The sequence below is a fragment of the Tiliqua scincoides genome, chromosome 8 (assembly GCF_035046505.1).
Source record: "Tiliqua scincoides isolate rTilSci1 chromosome 8, rTilSci1.hap2, whole genome shotgun sequence".
Taxonomy (NCBI): Eukaryota; Metazoa; Chordata; class Lepidosauria; order Squamata; family Scincidae; genus Tiliqua; species Tiliqua scincoides.
This window is the reverse complement of record NC_089828.1, coordinates 8,517,776-8,536,414: the sequence shown is the minus strand read 5'-3', so window position 1 is coordinate 8,536,414 and position 18,639 is coordinate 8,517,776. Positions and strand designations below refer to the sequence as shown.

The following is an 18,639-nucleotide window of genomic DNA, read 5'->3' as shown; positions in this document are numbered from 1 at the left end:
ACTCGCCTTAGACATCTGCAAGAGGGATCGCCTTCTTGCCTAGACATCTGCAAGAGGGATCGCAAGAGGGAGGCGCCTAAGATACTCGCCTTAGACATCTGCAAGAGGGATCTGAAGGCCTTAGGAATGGACCTCAACAAGTGGGAAACCCTGGCCTCTCTGCGGCCTGCTTGGAGGCAGGCTGTGCAGCATGGCCTTTCCCAGTTTGAAGAGACACTTGGCCAACAGTCTGAGGCAAAGAGGCAAAGAAGGAAGGCCCATAGCCAGGGAGACAGACCAGGGACAGACTGCACTTGCTCCTGGTGTGGAAGGGATTGTCACTCCCGGATTGGCCTTTTCAGCCACACTAGACGCTGTGCCAGAACCACCTTTCAGAGAGCGATACCATAGTCTTTCGAGACTGAAAGTTGCCAATATATATATAGATACTCGCCTATAATACATGAAACTTTTGCCAAATAATCAAGCTCCAATTCTCACTTCGCCTTATCTCCGGGTCAATCAGAGGGCAAAGCCTTTCAACTCTGAAAAGTTTCCTTTCTCAAGGGCAGACAGGCAGGAGCCAAGTTTCTCAAGCAGCAGGCAGGCACAGCTCCTTAGAAGCAATTTGTTAACCTTTTATTCTCCTTCCTTCTGCTGCAGCCTGGTTCTGCTTGGCAAATGCTTGCAAAGTAGGTCTGTTTTTTGAAACACCAGGATGGGAATCCTCCTTTCCATCTGAAGCAGGCTACAATTCAATGCACCCTTACTTAAGAACACCACCCATGGAAAGCAGTGGGTCTACTTCTGAGTAAAAAGGGTTGCAAATATATGCAGCTGCATCTCTCTGCTGTGAATTGAATTGCACACTCCAGTTATGTGTTATGGGTTGTATGTTGTATGTAGAGCTTCTGGCTTAACACACCAGACACCTTAAAGGTGAATTTGATTCATGGTTCTCCTGCAGTGGTTCCCAACCTTTTTCACCTGCATATCCCTTGGCAGCCTATTTCCATAAATTGTACCCTTCGTATTAGCAAAATGTTTGTAATTAATAATACAAGCCCTCATCTCCTCTATATGAAAGTCCAGACTTCATGTATTTATCACAGTGTTTTCTCTTTTTATCTGTTTGAGGAACAGAAGACTCTGCCTTTGCACTGTTTTGCACCAGAAGTGTGCTGAGAAATTCTCGGTGTCTGATCACTTTCCATATTATGTTTCAGCTTTTTTGCTGTGCTGGTTTTCAATCACTGGTTCATACATGAATTGATGACCAAAAACTAGCTATTGGTGGGGCTTTCACAGCCAACTAGCTACCTCCCATCCTGCCTTGTTGGTCCTTGCAAGGCATTCCTGTCTTGCAAGGCATTCTGGAGCATGACCTGCCTTTTTCTATCATTATTCCATTCTTTTTCAAGTACCCCGGAAGGTCCCGTTGAGTGTCCCTGGGAGTACATGAATACCAGGTGGGGAACCACTGTTTTACTGGTATGTTGTTTACAGTGCACACTCTGATAGTGCTTACAAAAAGGTGAATATGACCAGAATTTAAAAAGAATAAAAATGTACCTTATGACCTTTTACTATGTTTTTAATAAATTAGAGACTACAGTTCTTAGGTAATAATTAGTGGTGGGTTATTTTTTCAGGATCTGGCCTCAAGTAAAATCAGACAAAACTATAGTCAGACACCCCCCTAAGTTTAACCCCCGACTTATCCGAGGGTCATAGAAAATTCCATGATTGTTGGCTCAAAACCTGCCCTCGACTTATCTGTGGGATCAACTTATAGGCGAGTGTCTGCGGTGATTCTTCCAGCCAATGCCACAGATTGAAGGTGGCCATGGAAACCTTCCAGGACACAAAACTGTTTCTGTAAGAAGGAAACATATCAATGAAACAGAACCAGAGCCACCCCACTCCTATTAGGAAGGAGGCCCCAGCTGGGTAGAAGAAGGAAGAGAAAGGTGTTGCACAAGCCCCAGAATGCAACTGTTGGACTAGTGTAGACAAAATTGCTGCCCTTGTTGTGCAGTCAGCTGGCTCCACAGCTGTAGTTGTGCTTACCGAACAAAACAGTCAAAGACTGGCCAATAGGCATATTCCACTGAGAACCTCTCCTGCACAAGAAGAAAGCCACACAAGAGGGTCCCTTCACTTTTGTGGAGAGTCACAGTGAATCCTCACCCCCAACAGCACAAGCATTTTCCCCACCTTTAAAAGGAATCAAACATGAAAAGTGTTTTCACAACACAGATTTACAGAAAGTCCTCTGAAGACCTCCACCTTCTCTCATGGGGGTGGAGGAAAACCATAAGGAGATTTTTGTTTGTTTGAGAGGTCATCCACTCTCAGAGATACAAGTAAACAAAAGGTTTCTGGCATGTCACACAGTTTTCTCAAAATGACTCAAACGTATGAGGATTTCCTTCCTTGAGGGCATAAATGTATGCGGGCATAATCAAAATTTTCTGCCATAGTCAGTCACAGAAACCATTATGATTTCTGTAAAAACCTTTTCCTAATGCACACTTAGGAAGCACAAACGTACCACTCAATGATAGTGCCAGAATCATTACGGATCACTGTGGCTAAGTAAAGAAGCCAACCAGGTTCGGATTCAGTACTTTGACTGAATGCCTGCTTTGTCTTTCCACTTTCCTATCTCAACATATTCATCCACTGGAATGCAATTATTTTAAAAGCTGAGATTTAAGGATCACTTCTTTGAAACAAGAGTCCATACAAACAAAACCCCACAGAATGTCCACACACACACACACACACACACACACACACACACACACACACACACACTTTTGACCACCCTTTCAAAAGTTTCTTGGCTTAGCTTTTAAAAGGTAGTCACTCCCAAGCACAGAAGATGGGTCCAGACACACAATTTTGGTTGCCAGCTCTGCTCAGTTGTGCTTTGCCCTCCCACCTTTCAGGTAGCTCTTCCACCTCTTTACAAATTCTCTAAATATGGCTGACTCGTCTATTGTACTTAAGAGCTGGAGCTGATTGATGTGAGTCGTGTGATAGTCCCAGCGGGCCAAGTTGGGAGCTGTCCCAAGCATGAAATGCCGCAGGTCATAGATGGTGCCCGAGCCCGTGTCATAGAGTGGAAGCATTGCTTTCAGGGACTCCATGCCCCGGTCATACAGAAGCTTCGCCTCTCTCCCCAGCTTCTCGCCTGCAGTTTCCTTTAAGTCATACAGCCCAATCAGGGAGTACATGAATCCGTTCAACACAAAGGAGCTGGGTGAGGTTGGATATTCCTCGTACCAGTCGTGCTTGTTCATGAAGACGGCCTTCACACCATGCTGTTCTGATGGAAGCTTGTACGGGGCTGTTGCCCGCAGAGCTGAATTGAGGAACACACGGTCCTTGGTCAACAGGTAGGCTCTCACCAGCGTTGACATTGCCTGCCCTTGTGCCATGGCGGAGTACCAGCCTGGGTCCAGAGACTTGAAGCCTTCCCCTAACTTGCGAGTCACCATGATTGGCCACCCACCCTTCTCATCTTGGTTCCGCACCAGCCAATTGCTGGCAGCGAAAAAGGCCGCCATGTGGGCAGTGGTTGAAATGGTGACATTGTCGAGGAGCCCCTTGCCCTTCACCACCAGCCTCACCACCTTTTTGGGCATGATCTTTGTCTGCTTGACAGCCTTTGTGTTGGAGAGTCCGACCCCCTTCCTGAGGTCTGTGACGAGGTCACGTGTGACGGTGCTCCAGCTAGTCCTGGGCCCAATTCCATAGGAAACGTCTTTGTCCTTAAAGGCGATCAAGTGGGTGTTAGAGATATAGTGTACCGTGAACAGCTGGTTCTTCTCCGTTGTCTCAAGAACCACTGAAATGCTCCCATTGGTTATAAATTTCAGGTCAAAAGAAATAATGAAATCTCTCGCATTTCCCAGCTGCAGAGATGCCCCCTCTGAATTTTCTGAAAGGGGAAAAAGAGGTTAGCACAGGGTAGTAAGGAAGAGGTCTTGACACACAGGCCCTGAGAAAGTGCCTCTGATCAGACTGCCAGTCAGAATGCTCATTTTCTAACACCTCCAAAGTCAAGAGCAGCTTTATCAACTCAGCCCAGACATCCACCTAGTCAGGAGCCTCCTGCCCCTACTAGGGTCAGACAGATACTTGGGGAAGCTCTCAGCAGAACATTCACCCCAAGTGTTTGAGTTTCATGGGTAAACACAGACACCTCTTACAGGGCCTGCACAGTTGAGAAGCAAGAACAGTCGGCATACCAGCCCATGCAAAACCTTTCACAGGGGTGCTAGGAGGAAGGTGGTGATTAATGAACAACCCAAAATGAGCTGCAGTAGAAAGTCAGGAGGGCAAAGAGGAAGCAGCAGCTCTCCTGGATAAACAGTAGCACCTTCTGATGGAAGCCGGTGCTGGGGAAGGCCCTGGGGTGAGCAAGCCACCAAGCCAAGTTCCTGAAGGGCAGCTTTGGAATGCACCAAACCCTCCACCTCGGTGCTGATCTTCATGCACGCCCGATGGTTACCTGGCCAGCAATAAAGGGCAAACAAATCTCGCAGCTTCTCCCTCTCAAACGTGCCACTGTTGACCACAAAGGCCAGAGAGAGTATCTTCTGCAGCTTTCTCCTCCGAGACCCCAGGCTGAGGCACTGGCTAAAATTACTTCGTTGTCTCTTAAAGTAATGGACTCATTACTTCTAATGGCTATTGATTAGTGGGGGAAATACATTATGCCCCTATTAATGAGGCTGTCTCTGTACAAAGTTTAGGGGGGGGGAACAGTGCATATAATCATTAATTTTCCTTTAGAAAAGGGGAAAGAGTGAAAAGCAGAGGCTCTTTTTTTGCTTTAGGCTTGAAACCAATTTGAGGCAAGGATAATAGATGCAAACAGAAACACATACACACACACACACCCCATTTGTGAAATAGGTCACGTTTCTCAAGAAGAAGAGAAATCAGTTCCTCAACAGCCTGACATGGTGGTAACCCCTTTATGCAGGCGGGAGGACGAGGGGCAAGTGGTCTGCCTTACACTCTGGACAGGCGAGGTTCAAATGTGAGCCTTCTCAATTTGGGACTCCATTGCTTGGCTGGCTGTTCACATGTGGATTTTGGTCCTTGGCTGGGAAGCTCCCTGCTTGTTCCTCTGTGTCCCTTCCCTGATATCTCCTCCTCCCCGCCCCATCCCCCCCACCAGACACATCCTTGCAAGTCACCTCCTTCGCTGCTTCCATTAGGAGCCTTCCATTAGGCCCCTTCCTTTCACCAAGTCCTCCCTGCTCTGGCCTGCCTCCCCCCCCCCCAACTACCTCGTCCAGCTATATTCTTTGCCTTCCCCAGTCCAGTCTTAACCAACAGAAGCTGGAAGCAGCCTGGGCAAGGAACTTGCTGCATCAATGCTCTATACACAATTACCTTGTGCCCCACAAGCCCAAAACAAGCAGACGGATCAGTGACGTAGCTAACTGCATTGGACCCCCTGCCTAGCAAGACGGGCCAGTTCAGAAGCCACTCAGCACTAGAGAGGAGGCATCAGAGACAAGCCGATGCCCTCGGCACAACACTGGCAACCACCCACCTGGCACAATAAATTGCTTGACGTTCGTGAACCGGGACTTGTCGGGCAACGTCGTGACAGAGCAGCCCTTCGGGACCGTCCAATCCCCAGAGCGTCCACCTTGGTCCTTCTCCTCTGCTGTCTCATACACCTCAATGTGAGGTGCCTTCTCAGTAAGATTCTTGCTGTAATGGCTCAGCCCATACTGGGCAATCTGAATAGGGTAGAAGTAGCCTTGTGGGCCCCACTGCGTGGACAGTGGTACACCTGGAAATATAGGAAAAAGCAGACAGCAACTGCAGCACAAGTTCTCACAGGACAAGGTGGTCCCCATGCAGTCCAGCTTCCTGTTCTTGACCACGGCCAGACTACCAGAGGTATGAGGGTTTTCTCCAGCATTCCAGCAAGAGTTATTAAGGAATTGAAGAATGAAGTTGCAGATCTCTTGACTAAGGTATGCAACTTGTCCCTCAAAACGGCCATGGTGCCAGAAGATTGGAGGATAGCAAATGTCACGCCTATTTTTAAAAAGAGAAAGAGGGGGGACCCGGGAAACTATAGGCCGGTCAGCCTAACATCCATACCGGGTAAGATGGTGGAATGCCTCATCAAAGATAGGATCTCAAAACACATAGACGAACAGGCCTTGCTGAGGGAGAGTCAGCATGGCTTCTGTAAGGGTAAGTCTTGCCTCACGAACCTTATAGAATTCTTTGAAAAGGTCAACAGGCATGTGGATGTGGGAGAACCCGTGGACATTATATATCTGGACTTTCAGAAGGCGTTTGACACGGTCCCTCACCAAAGGCTACTGAAAAAACTCCACAGTCAGGGAATTAGAGGACAGGTCCTCTCGTGGATTGAGAACTGATTGGAGGCCAGGAAGCAGAGAGTGGGTGTCAATGGGCAATTTTCACAATGGAGAGAGGTGAAAAGCGGTGTGCCCCAAGGATCTGTCCTGGGACCGGTGCTTTTCAACCTCTTCATAAATGACCTGGAGACAGGGTTGAGCAGTGAAGTGGCTAAGTTTGCAGATGACACCAAACTTTTCCGAGTGGTAAAGACCAGAAGTGATTGTGAGGAGCTCCAGAAGGATCTCTCCAGACTGGCAGAATGGGCAGCAAAATGGCAGATGCGCTTCAATGTCAGTAAGTGTAAAGTCATGCACATTGGGGCAAAAAATCAAAACTTTAGATATAGGCTGATGGGTTCTGAGCTGTCTGTGACAGATCAGGAGAGAGATCTTGGGGTGGTGGTGGACAGGTCGATGAAAGTGTCGACCCAATGTGCAGTGGCAGTGAAGAAGGCCAATTCTATGCTTGGGATCATTAGGAAGGGTATTGAGAACAAAACGGTTAGTATTATAATGCCGTTGTACAAATCTATGGTAAGGCCACACCTGGAGTATTGTGTCCAGTTCTGGTCGCCGCATCTCAAAAAAGACATAGTGGAAATGGAAAAGGTGCAAAAGAGAGCGACTAAGATGATTACGGGGCTGGGGCACCTTCCTTATGAGGAAAGGCTACGGCGTTTGGGCCTCTTCAGCCTAGAAAAGAGACGCTTGAGGGGGGACATGATTGAGACATACAAAATTATGCAGGGGATGGACAGAGTGGATAGGGAGATGCTCTTTACACTCTCACATAATACCAGAACCAGGGGACATCCACTAAAATTGAGTGTTGGGCGGGTTAGGACAGACAAAAGAAAATATTTCTTTACTCAGCGCGTGGTCGGTCTGTGGAACTCCTTGCCACAGGATGTGGTGCTGGCGTCTAGCCTAGACGCCTTTAAAAGGGGATTGGACGAGTTTCTGGAGGAAAAATCCATTATGGGGTACAAGCCATGATGTGTATGCGCAACCTCCTGATTTTAGGAATGGGTTAAGTCAGAATGCCAGATGTAGGGGAGAGCACCAGGATGAGGTCTCTTGTTATCTGGTGTGCTCCCTGGGGCATTTGGTGGGCCGCTGTGAGATACAGGAAGCTGGACTAGATGGGCCTATGGCCTGATCCAGTGGGGCTGTTCTTATGTTCTTATGTTCTTATGTATTCACAGGGAGACTCCCTCCCAAAACTGTAGGTTCCATTCTGAGCTGGGTAACTTGTTTTAGCAAGCAAAATGGAATGGCACGGCTGGGTTTGTCCATCTTTGCTGGTCTCTCTCATGCTGGCTTGTGTTTTTACCACGCACCCAGCAGATTTTTATTTGGAAAAGCAGCATGTAATAAAACTTGCAAACAAATAGTTGTGGTGGCTGCTGATAGTTGGTTCACCAAGAATGCTTGCTGCCCTTTTAAAGAATGACAGTGCAGACCAGCCACCTAGCCCCAGCACTGTTTCTGACAGTGACCAGCCTGCAGCCAAGTGCCTCTAGGAAGCTTTCTGGTCCTACAATATATTTCATGCAATTTTTATTTGACATATTTATAGGCTGCCCTTCAGCATAGGACTCCTGGGGCAATGTAAAATTAAAATAAAAACAACCACATCAATACACACTGCCTACAGTAGCAGTTCCCATTCTGAATAAGCGCCATTTACTTGGGACATCCCTTTGTTCTCATCTTCCCAGGCACTGACAAAGACCAGCCTTCACACCCAGCTGTTTTGCCTCTAAAATCTGCTGTTTCTGGGGTCAAGTGATTTTTGGGTTGCTTTCAGGGAATATGGACCAAACACACCACTTCACTAACTTGTGGTGTGAGATGACTGGACAGGCTTTTCAGATGCCAGTCTTCTTACATTCTGACGGATTTACTATTCAACCTATTCTTAAAGCTTATATCAGATAACTGTTGTAAACCCAAACAAAACAGGCAAGAACCATAGAGACCGACCTTCAACTCCACTGATGCACTTCACTCTGTCCCGGACCTCCACGTTGTAGCCCTCGAAGGACATGAAGACGCCATCTGGGTGGTAAGGCGCTCTCTGGGCGTACACCCTGGAGTAGCTGTGGGAGAATTCAAACCGTTCGTAGCCGTCATACTGGGCAATCTTCCCATAGACCTCGAAATACTTTTCCAGCCAGGAGAAGGGCAGGAAGACCTCGCTGCCTTCCCGCCTGCCCTTGATCGTCTGCTCGTCATTGATCAGGCAGTCAATCTCTTCGTACTTCAGCCCTAGGACCTTGCTGCCGTGGAAGCCGCCACCAACAACAACCGGGGGGGCCTTCTGCTGCTCCTGGGGGGAGGCTTCTTCACTCTGCTGCCTGGCCGGGCTGTTTGCGTAGCTGTTGCTCTCAGACGCTGCAGGGGCACCCTCTCCTCTGAAACTGCTGCTCAGATGACGTGGAAATGGCACCGTTTTGCCACTGGAGCATCGGTTCCACAGCAAGACTGTGACCAGGCTGAAGAGGACACAGATGACGATCAAAGTCTTGTAGTTGACCCGAGCTGTCAAGCAACGCATATTCGCATCATCCCTGAAAGAAACACCATAGAAACATATCATGTGTTAGTCACTGTACAGCAACTGACAGTTTCTCTAATCTTTTTTTGGCTGAGGACCTGCTCAAGACCACACTGGGGCCACTTAGAAAGCTTGCCAAGTTCTGTGACATGTGAGGCTCCAGAGCAAACTCCCACAGCCATTGCATCAGAATGGAAGATGGAACGACTGGAAGCCCTCCACGTACGCCCCACAATTGGCCTAATCTGCTGCTAATGTCCACAGCAAAGTCTCTCTGGCAAGTGAGACTTTGTTGCGTTCTTAACCAGGACATTCCCTGTGCCTGAATGCAGAAGCAGCCTGGGAGCACCCCTTAGCTGACCTGGCCTGTTCTCTCGCCAACTCCAACAAAGATCAAGACACACATCTCTACCAGCAGCCTTGGGAGCTGGGGTGGGGCTCACTCCGGGTCATCATTCTTCTGAAATGCTCATATTTCCAAGATTAAGTCTGTAGCTTGCCCTGATTTTGCCTTTCCTTGGTGCAGAGACCAGATATTCTGAGCCAACACTCAAGGGGCAACTCAGAGTGTCACTGGACACTGTCAATCTAATGCCAGCTGTAAACATTTGTGTGGGCTGCAACTTGGCATTTGAACCTAGACAAGCTACTTAGGAAAGGGCAACAAATGAGGTGTTGGAACAGAATTTATTGCTGCAGGCAATTTGACTGTTGTGTAATTGGGGGGGGGGAGCAGTTGGCTCTCAGCTGCGCTGGAAAGGTCCCAAGACAAGAAGGAAAACAAAGGGATAGAAGCTGCCCCACTGTGTGTGCCATAACATGGGAGGCACACCAACACAGAAGACTGCCCTGACCTCTTGTATGGGACTGCCATGAGGGGTCTGGGGATCCTTGCACACTGTTATATTTCTACAACAAAAACAGACATGCACAGCAGGACATGCCTGCCAAAACTTGAATCTGCACTGTGAAGTGGCCTGAGGAGGTGGGAAGACGGAATCTAGCATGTGCTCTGGCTGTAAGGGAGAGAACTAGGGAGACAAGGAAGATTCCTTACACTCAATGGCTGGAGTGGGATTCCAAGCCCCCCTCTGGTGAAGTATTTTATTTATTTAAAAAAATTACTGTATCACCTTCTCCTCCACCAGGGGAATTCAAGGTATATCATGTTAAAACAAAAGCCACAACACAAACAATACAAAACTAAAAATCACAGATAGCAGCACCCAACTCATGCCAACCAGCAGGGGAGACAGACTATGACGGTTGCCTGGTGGGACAGAAGCATAATCCCACTTCTGTGAAACACACACAAGCAAGGTGGGGTCATGCTACTACCACAAAGGTGCATGTAGGAGATATATCCTTTCCTGGTGCTCAGTAAGTGCCTCTAAGAGGCCCTGAGAAGGAGGACAAGGAGCCTAGCTCAGTGGCAGGACACCTACCTTACATGAAGAAGAGCTCAGACTATGCATGCAGAGCTGGGAATGAGCCTGGAGCCTGCCCATTGATGTGGAGTTGCCCATTCCACCTGCCCTGACTGGCTATAGACACCTTTAGCACAGGCTACCATGAATTGGGAAGCAATGGTCCCTCTTCCAGCCTCAAAGAAGGGCTTAGTGCAGAGCCTCCTGAACTGTGAGCCGTGACTCCCTGGGGAGCTACAGAAATCAGCCAGGAGAGCTAAAGAGCCCTTGTGAAATCTTGCCTCCCTATACAATGTGTAGGATTGCACCCCTAATGGGGAGCCACTGCCAGTGGCCCAATAGGTCAAGGGAGCTGCCAGTCAAAAAGGTTTGGGAACCACTGGCTTAGAGGAATAGGGAAGATTTATTTTATTACATGTATATCCCGGTCAGGAGCTCAGGAAAGCGCACATGCACCCTCCTCACAACAACCCTATGAGGCAAGTCAGGCTGAGGCAGTGTGGCTGGCCCAAGGTATGTTTCGTGGCCAAGGGAAGAGCCTGGTTTCTCCAGCTGTGGTCCAGTTGGCATTGTGGATGACATGCTGGAGATATTGGGTTCTTGCGGGCAGTAAAAGCTTCTCAGGCTGAACTATGCTCACTCTCAGATTTTTTTTTTCACTTCCCAAAACCCATGCTGTGTGAGCTCCACCTGCACAATTCAAACTAAATAATCTTAAGATGGTGAGAGTCCCATGTTGTCAAAGCAAGATTTTGGTATAGATTTTGGTATAGATGCTTTAGAAAAACCATGCTCCTGCTTTATTATGGCATTGTCAAGAAGAATACTTGTTCTGCACTGATTACAAAGACAAAAAAGTAATGCTTTTAAAGGACAACCTCAAAAAAGAATCACCCACAAAAAAGTGAGGTGGAACAACACTCCCCCCCCCCCACACACACACATCACAAAGCACATTTTAAGACCTGGTTATATAATAGAGGGAGGCTTGCTAGTTCACCATATAATTTTTATGTACCTACAACTCCACATTTTAAGAACAGGTCATTTAGTGCTACTTTACTAGGCAGATGATGATGCCAGAATCTCATAGTTAAGACTGAACGAACAAACCCACGTTTTAAGTTCCACGTGCTTGGCAACATCAGGGGCAAAGCACTCGGCTCAGCACCAGCCCAACTGCAAGACACTCAGGCCAGCTCCCCAGCTTACTTTGGCTGCCTAATCTCCAGCACCTTTCTGTGTTTCAGGGGCAGCTCTTGTGGAAACGTGGTGTTCACTGTGGCCCTAGAGTGCCCCTTCCTGGCACAAGAAAACCAGTTCAGGTGGTGAGAGGTTATTTTTCTTGTCAATCTTAGGAGACACAGAAGGAGTTCTTTCCCACAGATGCTGAAAGGCTTACCCTACTGAACTAGAGCACTGTTCAGATGTTCACCTGAGTGCGGTGGGGCACAAAATCACACCTGCCTGCCTGCCATCACTAACCATGCACACATGTATTTGCTGAAGGACTGAGAGCTGGAAGCTTTGTCTACCACTGACAACCATTTTTATACAAGATTAGGATTTTTGACCCCAATATGCATCACTTCACACTTCTTTCATAGAAGTCAGAGTTTTGACTGCCTGGGTTCTGATGTTTGATCTTTTTTAGCCAGGACCATGCATGTCCTGTGATCAGGAGCAGAGCACATCCACTGTGCATCCACTGTGTGATGGCTGGGGTATGTGCACCTGTTGCTCTCTCCTATACCTGGTCAACACATCAACAGAACCTCGATCTTCCAGTGAGCCTGCATTTGGCATTTCCACTTAACACCTGTTATATAGCCAGAAAATGACCAAGGCATACATCCTAAAATGCCAGTCACACACAAGTCCTAAGCCTCCTGTCTGTATTTTGACAACAGCTGTGCAATCAGAACTAAGGTTTCCACTTAACTCAGTCACAATTAAAAAGTAGCCTGGGTGCAAACACTTTGGTCTCTCCTCAGACCTGGTTTTACTCAAGGGCTGTATAATTAAAATACAAGGTAATATGAGTTTTTATATAGGCAGAAACCAGAGAATCCATTCAGAAGGCAATTTATGGCAATATAGAAAGAGGCAATTTAAACTCTGGCAACACAGAGAGGCAAGGCTTCCAAAACATTCTTCAATGAGATTAAAAAAGAAGAACATTAAACCCAAATGCGTCTGCAACCCTGTTAACTACCTCTTCGAGCCAACAAATGCCATGAATTAGCATCACACCTGCACACCTTGTGCTGGGAATGGTGAGATTCTTCAACTTCCTCTGACTTCGTTGGCAAAATTGTTTCAAGTTTTGTTAAAAAAGAAAAATGGAAAGAAAGTCACCCTTTTGAGTGTCTGCAAATGAAGCATGGGGTGAGCAAGCTTCAGGTTCGCACCAGCAGTTCTGAAATTAAGGACCATGGCCAAGAACTTGTTTTCAGCACCAGAACAGACTTCTCAATTCTTGTGCATAAAATCCATGCCTGATCCTCCCCCAAACCCCTGTTTGTTTCAGCCACCTAATTTGAAAAGAGAAGATGTTTCAGACCTCATTGATAAATTAAAGATCAATAAGTCACCAGGCCATGATGGCATCCATCCAAGAGTTATTAAGGAATTAAAGAATGACGTTGCTGATCTCTTGACTAAAATATGCAACTTGTCCCTCAAAACGGCCACGGTGCCAGAAGATTGGAGGATAGCAAATGTCACGCCTATCTTTAAAAAGGGAAAGAGGGGGAACCCAGGAAACTATAGGCCAGTCAGCCTAACATCTATACTGGGTAAGATGGTGCAATGCATCATCAAAGATAGAATCTCAAAACACCAGGGGACATCCACTAAAATTGAGTGTTGGGAGAGTTAGGACAGACAAAAGAAAATATTTCTTTACTTAGCGTGCGGTTGGTCTATGGAACTCCTTGCCACAGGATGTGGTGATGGTGTCTGGCCTGGACGCCTTTAAATGGGGATTGGACAAGTTTCTGGAGGAAAGATCAATTACGGGTTACAAGCCATGATGTGTATGTGCAGCCTCCTGATTTTAGAAATGGGTTATGTCAGAATGCCAGATGCAAGGCAGGGCACCAGGATGCAGGTCTCTTGTTATCTGGTGTGCTCCCTGGGGCATTTGGTGGGCTGCTGTGAAATACAGGAAGCTGGATTACATGGGCCTATGGCCTGATCCAGTGGGGCTGTTCTTATGTACTGCTGTTCTTGGGGGTCCAACTCTTGCTAGGCCACAGCAGGGCACCCAGAACCCATTGTTTTTCTACCTTTGGGTTGCCTCCCCCCCCCCCAAGTTAACGGACAGACTATTACTATTGATTAGATGAAGTACGGAACTATGGTGTAGCACTATGTGCACAAGGAGAGCCAAACGTCAGGTTTATGTGTTTCCCTCTCTCCTACACACTCTTGAATTTGGACATAAGTGAATTCCTCCCCCAAAACAGGAAAAGAGAGCACACACTGAGAGAAGTCATGGTTTTGCACTTCATTTACATACAATCACCAAATGGCATCAACGTGGAATGCCTGCCATTTGGACTGATACACAAGTGAGTGGCAAGCACCCTGCCAAGGACGGCTGTGTATCTTTGTGCTCTGGATATAAAAGTCTCTTCCTATTCCTTTGCATGCACTACTCCCCATCAGGGAGAGTCAGGCCACTCAGGGTGAGAGGTGCAAGTTTTGCTCTCATTGCAATGTTGAACCCAGGCATAAGCACTAATGCGATGCCTGGATAAGAGGTATCAAGAGACAGGACTCAAAGAATTCTGTAAAGTAGTCTCCAGGAACTAAACAGGATCTAGAGCTCCTTTGCCTAGTGCTACATCAATTGGGCAGAGGTTAGCTTGTTCTTCCTACAATTCCATCTTTCCCAGTAGAAGCAAGTTTTGTTCTGTAGGAAGTTTCATTCATATCCATTACCTGCAGTGTGTGTACACACTCATCTATCCATGTGAGTGTCTTGATCGCCTTCTCCCAACCAGTGTAAACATCCCTTGTCTTTCACAGAAGATCCCTTCCCTGCATCTTTAAAGCTACACGAAATGGCGAACAGCTTGTGTGATGCTGCTGCCAGTGGCAGAATCACATGAGCGCTTAAAAGAAGTCAGGAAAAATGCAGCTGCACTTCTTAGCACATGCTGGAGAACGTGTTGATGAGTTCATAACCAGGTTCTGGGTCAAAGAGATGCCAGAACTGCAGACTAAAGTATTTGGTCAGCAAGTTGTGCTGCATTTTCTTTTCTGCTGAAGTTATTGAACAGGTACAAAAAAACTTGCCTTTCAGTAATATACCTGTACCTGTGTTTGCATAGGCTGTGGAAACTTTTTTTAAAAGAAAAAATCAGGCACTAACATTTCGGTGATGTTCACAGAACAGAGAATTCTCCTAGTTGCCAGATATTTGGGCAAGAGAGATCAACACTAATTCCCTCTTCAGACAACAAGAACTGCTCATTTTGCACAGCTCAGCAATGTCACCAGAGAGTGGGCCAGATTCACAACAGCACATAGATGGAGTCAGGACAGCGTTACAGAGGCCCCTGTTCCCAGACTTCACGGCAACTGCATTTTCTTTTGCAATTGTCTAATTTTCCCTTAGACAGCAAGATACATGCTTTGGGTTGCTGACAACAGACAGAGGACTATGGAGAGCAGCCATTTACGCTTTGCATCCAGAAAACCCCATCTCAGTCCTTAGCATGTTCCAGTTGAAGGATCTCAGAAAGCCATGGTGGGAAAGGCCTCTTTTTGTCAAAGACCTTGGAAAGGTTCTGAGGGCCAAGACCAGAGTGAACAAAACAAACAGCCAATGGTCTGGCTCAGTAGAAGATGTTTTATTTGTTCCATTTCTCTCCAAATTCTGTAGACCAGTCCTAGCCTCCTTGCCCAGGTCTCAAGTCCTTAGAATAAAACTGGGAGGGGGAACAGAGGAGCTGTATTTATATGGTGAGCTTTTGACAGGCATGGAGAAAACATACAACTGCCGGCATAAAAAAAAGCATACAAACTCCTCCCTAGCGAGCACCAGGCACACAGGACACTGGATCAAGGCAATGGTGGCCTCTCATCAGCCTGGCCAAGATAGTTAGGCCTTGTAGCTCTTTTCAGAAGCAAGGAAGGGAGTGGAGCTTCAGATTTCAGGGGAAACAGCCTTCCAAAGGCTGGGCAAATTGCTGCAGGGGTGCTGCTTCTTCTAGTAGCTCCATGACAGTTGTCACTGCATGCTATGGGAATACAAGCCGGGCTGATCAGGAACGCAGCTAGCATTTCATCAGTCGCCAAGAGTGAATTATTCTAACCAGCCCCCTGCCAGTGTAGAAGGAGCAGATGGACTAATACGTGCCCTAATCCAACAACAGAAATGACTTCACATTGGTATCACTCATCATAGCACCAGAATGTTGCCCCCTACAAGTGAAAGGATTCAGCAGATGCCCTGGTGGATGCATGGGATCCAATACAGCCATATGGTTCCCATAATCCACTGAGACACACAATTTCCCACAACAACAAATCCTGCCACCTCCAAGACCATCATCACCAGCTCTGTCAGGGAGTTGACTGACAGGCACCTAGACTGGAGGCAAAACAGCAGCTCACAACTCACAATAGGATCACAACTCAAAGGAGCACACAATTCAGACTGGACACTGTTTGCATTATTCATGTAATGCCATAGCTAGCCCCCCCCCCCCCACCTCCAATATAAGATTGCTGTAGCACCAAATTGTTGGTTGAACTATCTGGGACAAAACAGAACTACATTTCCATATTTCAGAGCTCCTGACATCAGAGGCTGCAATCAGGTTAGAACCAACTTGGAAAGAGGTGGGACAGAGAATTACTGAGTGAAGATCAGGAAGTTCACACAGTAGAATTGCTCGCAAACAGCTTACGTAGTCTGAAAAACAGTTATGGGCAAGTTTCCAAATAAATGCCTGACAGATTCAACATTTCTCCAAAGACTTCAGTGTAATGTTCTTTTAGTTACAAGAAAATATATATACACACACACACACACACACACACACACACACACACACACACAGGTCTTTAAAATGTAAAAATCAGGGACTTCTGCTCCAGCAAGATAAGACCCGTGCTTACGTTCAAGATTTCCATGCCAAGCTAATCTGGTTATAAAATGAGGACAGAGGCCACTGAGCAGGGACTTGGCAAATGAGAGAGAAGCAGCACTTAAAAATACAAACCCAAGAACAGCAGATTAAAACTGAGATAGTTTGTCCAAAGTTGCCTTTTCTTCCTCCAAACACTCACATAAAACATGACACAGCATCCGATGGCCGCGCTCAGGAAGCCTCAATATTAAGGTATTCATTCACCCAGCAATCAAGATGCCTATTTAGAATAAAAGGGAGAACTACAGAAGTGATGAACCGAGGCACCCAGGAGTGTTTGGCTGTGGGAAAGTGGAGATGGGCCACTGGGGGCCCCAACTACAGTTAGTAAATCAGGAGTGGGTGATAGAAGCTGTCTCTCATCTCCCCAGAGGGTATTTCTCCTCCCACTGTTAAGGCATTATTTGGTCAACACCAGGTTCCATCTTAACCAGGTTTGCCAGCCAGACTCACATCTAAGTAAAAGATGGTTACCAGGTAACATCCATGCCAACACCTACAAACCTCTGTATCTGAAAGCTTATGTTGATTCATAACAGAATAAAAATTAAAAGTTTATTTCTCCATGCTGCTGCCACCCCCTTTTTAAAAAGCACACTTGCTACATCAATGACATTTGAAGCAGCTGAAAAGTGAACTTGCAGGATGTGACCCCTCCCCCCCCCAGAGTCCTAGTTGGCCAGGAGATTTGGATCATATCATGGCAATCTTGCTCTAGACTCCACTGGCTGAACAGCATATCTGGGAAGCTGTCCTGCCTTCTGGCCCAAGGTACCCAACTGCAGTACTGACTAAGCGCTGGGTCTCCAGGGCTACAGGAAAGGGGCTTTTCTAGCCTTACCTGGAGATGCCAGGGATGGGGGGCTTCCATCACAGAGATACCAGCCCTGCTTGTGACTTTTAAGCCCTAAACAGCCTGGGACCAAAAACTTTCAAAAGCTGCTTATCTCACGTACAAACTTGCCCCAAATGACTGAGGCTGTTCTCCGTGTTCCTCCCACAGGACTCGAGAGGATCTCGTCCATAGCGACACCCAAACTGCACAACAGCCTCCTGAGAAAGGTGTGCCCGACTACAGCATTGTATGCTTTCAGGAGACCAACAAAGATAATATTGTTTGAGCAAGATTTTTGGAAATGCTACTTCAGTGATGTGCAATTTTAATCTGTAGCAAATCTATTGCAATGTGGATCAGAATTGTGTTTTATGCTTATAAGTTTCGCTGTTGGCTGTCTTGGATGCATTTCTACACAGAAATGCAGGATCTGAATTAATGTAGGAGGCCTTTGGCCACTTGGACACCTGCTGCAGGTGATCTTCAGTGTTCCGCCCAATAGCTGCCTTGAGCAAGATAAATAGGGCCATCTGTAAGACAAGCTTTGCTTCACAGGTTTGCTTAAGACTGTTGCAATATGATGCAACGAAACATCACTGTGATGCCACACCGACAGCTGTGACTGGAGAGTCAGCAAGAATGGTCAGGAGATTCTCCCCAGTTTCACATCCACCTCTATAGCATTAAACACTACTTCACTATGTGGCTGTTCTCTCTCTCCCCCCCCCCCCCCACACACACTGATTGGAATACAAAGAGCCAATTAACAGCTTATTTACAATTAATATGCCTTTAATCTGTTTGTATTTTAATGCATATTGACTAAATAAAAAACCTAGAGCAGAATTTAAACAATGCCATTTGGGTTTTCTTTCTACTGTGAAAAAGTTGTATTACTGTACAAACAGAAACAAGTCAAGGTAATTGAGTCTACATTGCAGTTCTCTCTACAGGCTGACTGTTTAGTACAGATTTACTATTTAATTACAGCTGTCAGCCATATTCCATCTGTGTTGCCTTTGAAAGGAACAATCTAAGTTGTTCAGTGAAGGGATAGAGTTCCAGGAAAAATGCCTGCATTCTACAATAGCAGACCCAACACAGACATTCTCAGCAGAAATTCCATCTAGCACTTCCATTTAAAAGAGAAAACATGAAATGAGTACATTTGATGATCCCAGAGTTATTTTCTCTTATCAGTACATTTCTGCCCAATACTGAAATTTTATCAGCATAGAAGCTAGGGTGAATTTGGTGAGGA

At 46.6% G+C, this 18,639-nt stretch overlaps 1 protein-coding gene across 2 annotated transcripts in view; it reads right to left on the bottom strand.

The window, feature by feature from the left end:
- Positions 1 to 1,146: 1,146 nt before the first annotated feature.
- Positions 1,147 to 18,639, bottom strand: part of GLCE (glucuronic acid epimerase) — a 53,931-nt gene continuing 36,438 nt past the window's right edge. For both annotated transcript variants that reach the window (XM_066635923.1, XM_066635924.1), the window contains 3 exons: positions 8,376 to 8,962; positions 5,558 to 5,803; positions 1,147 to 3,928 (listed from right to left, as the gene is read on the bottom strand). In XM_066635923.1, the coding sequence (XP_066492020.1) occupies positions 2,904 to 3,928; positions 5,558 to 5,803; positions 8,376 to 8,949 (1,845 nt within the window). In that variant the 5' untranslated portion in view covers positions 8,950 to 8,962 and the 3' untranslated portion in view covers positions 1,147 to 2,903. The remainder of the gene's footprint in view (positions 3,929 to 5,557; positions 5,804 to 8,375; positions 8,963 to 18,639) is intronic.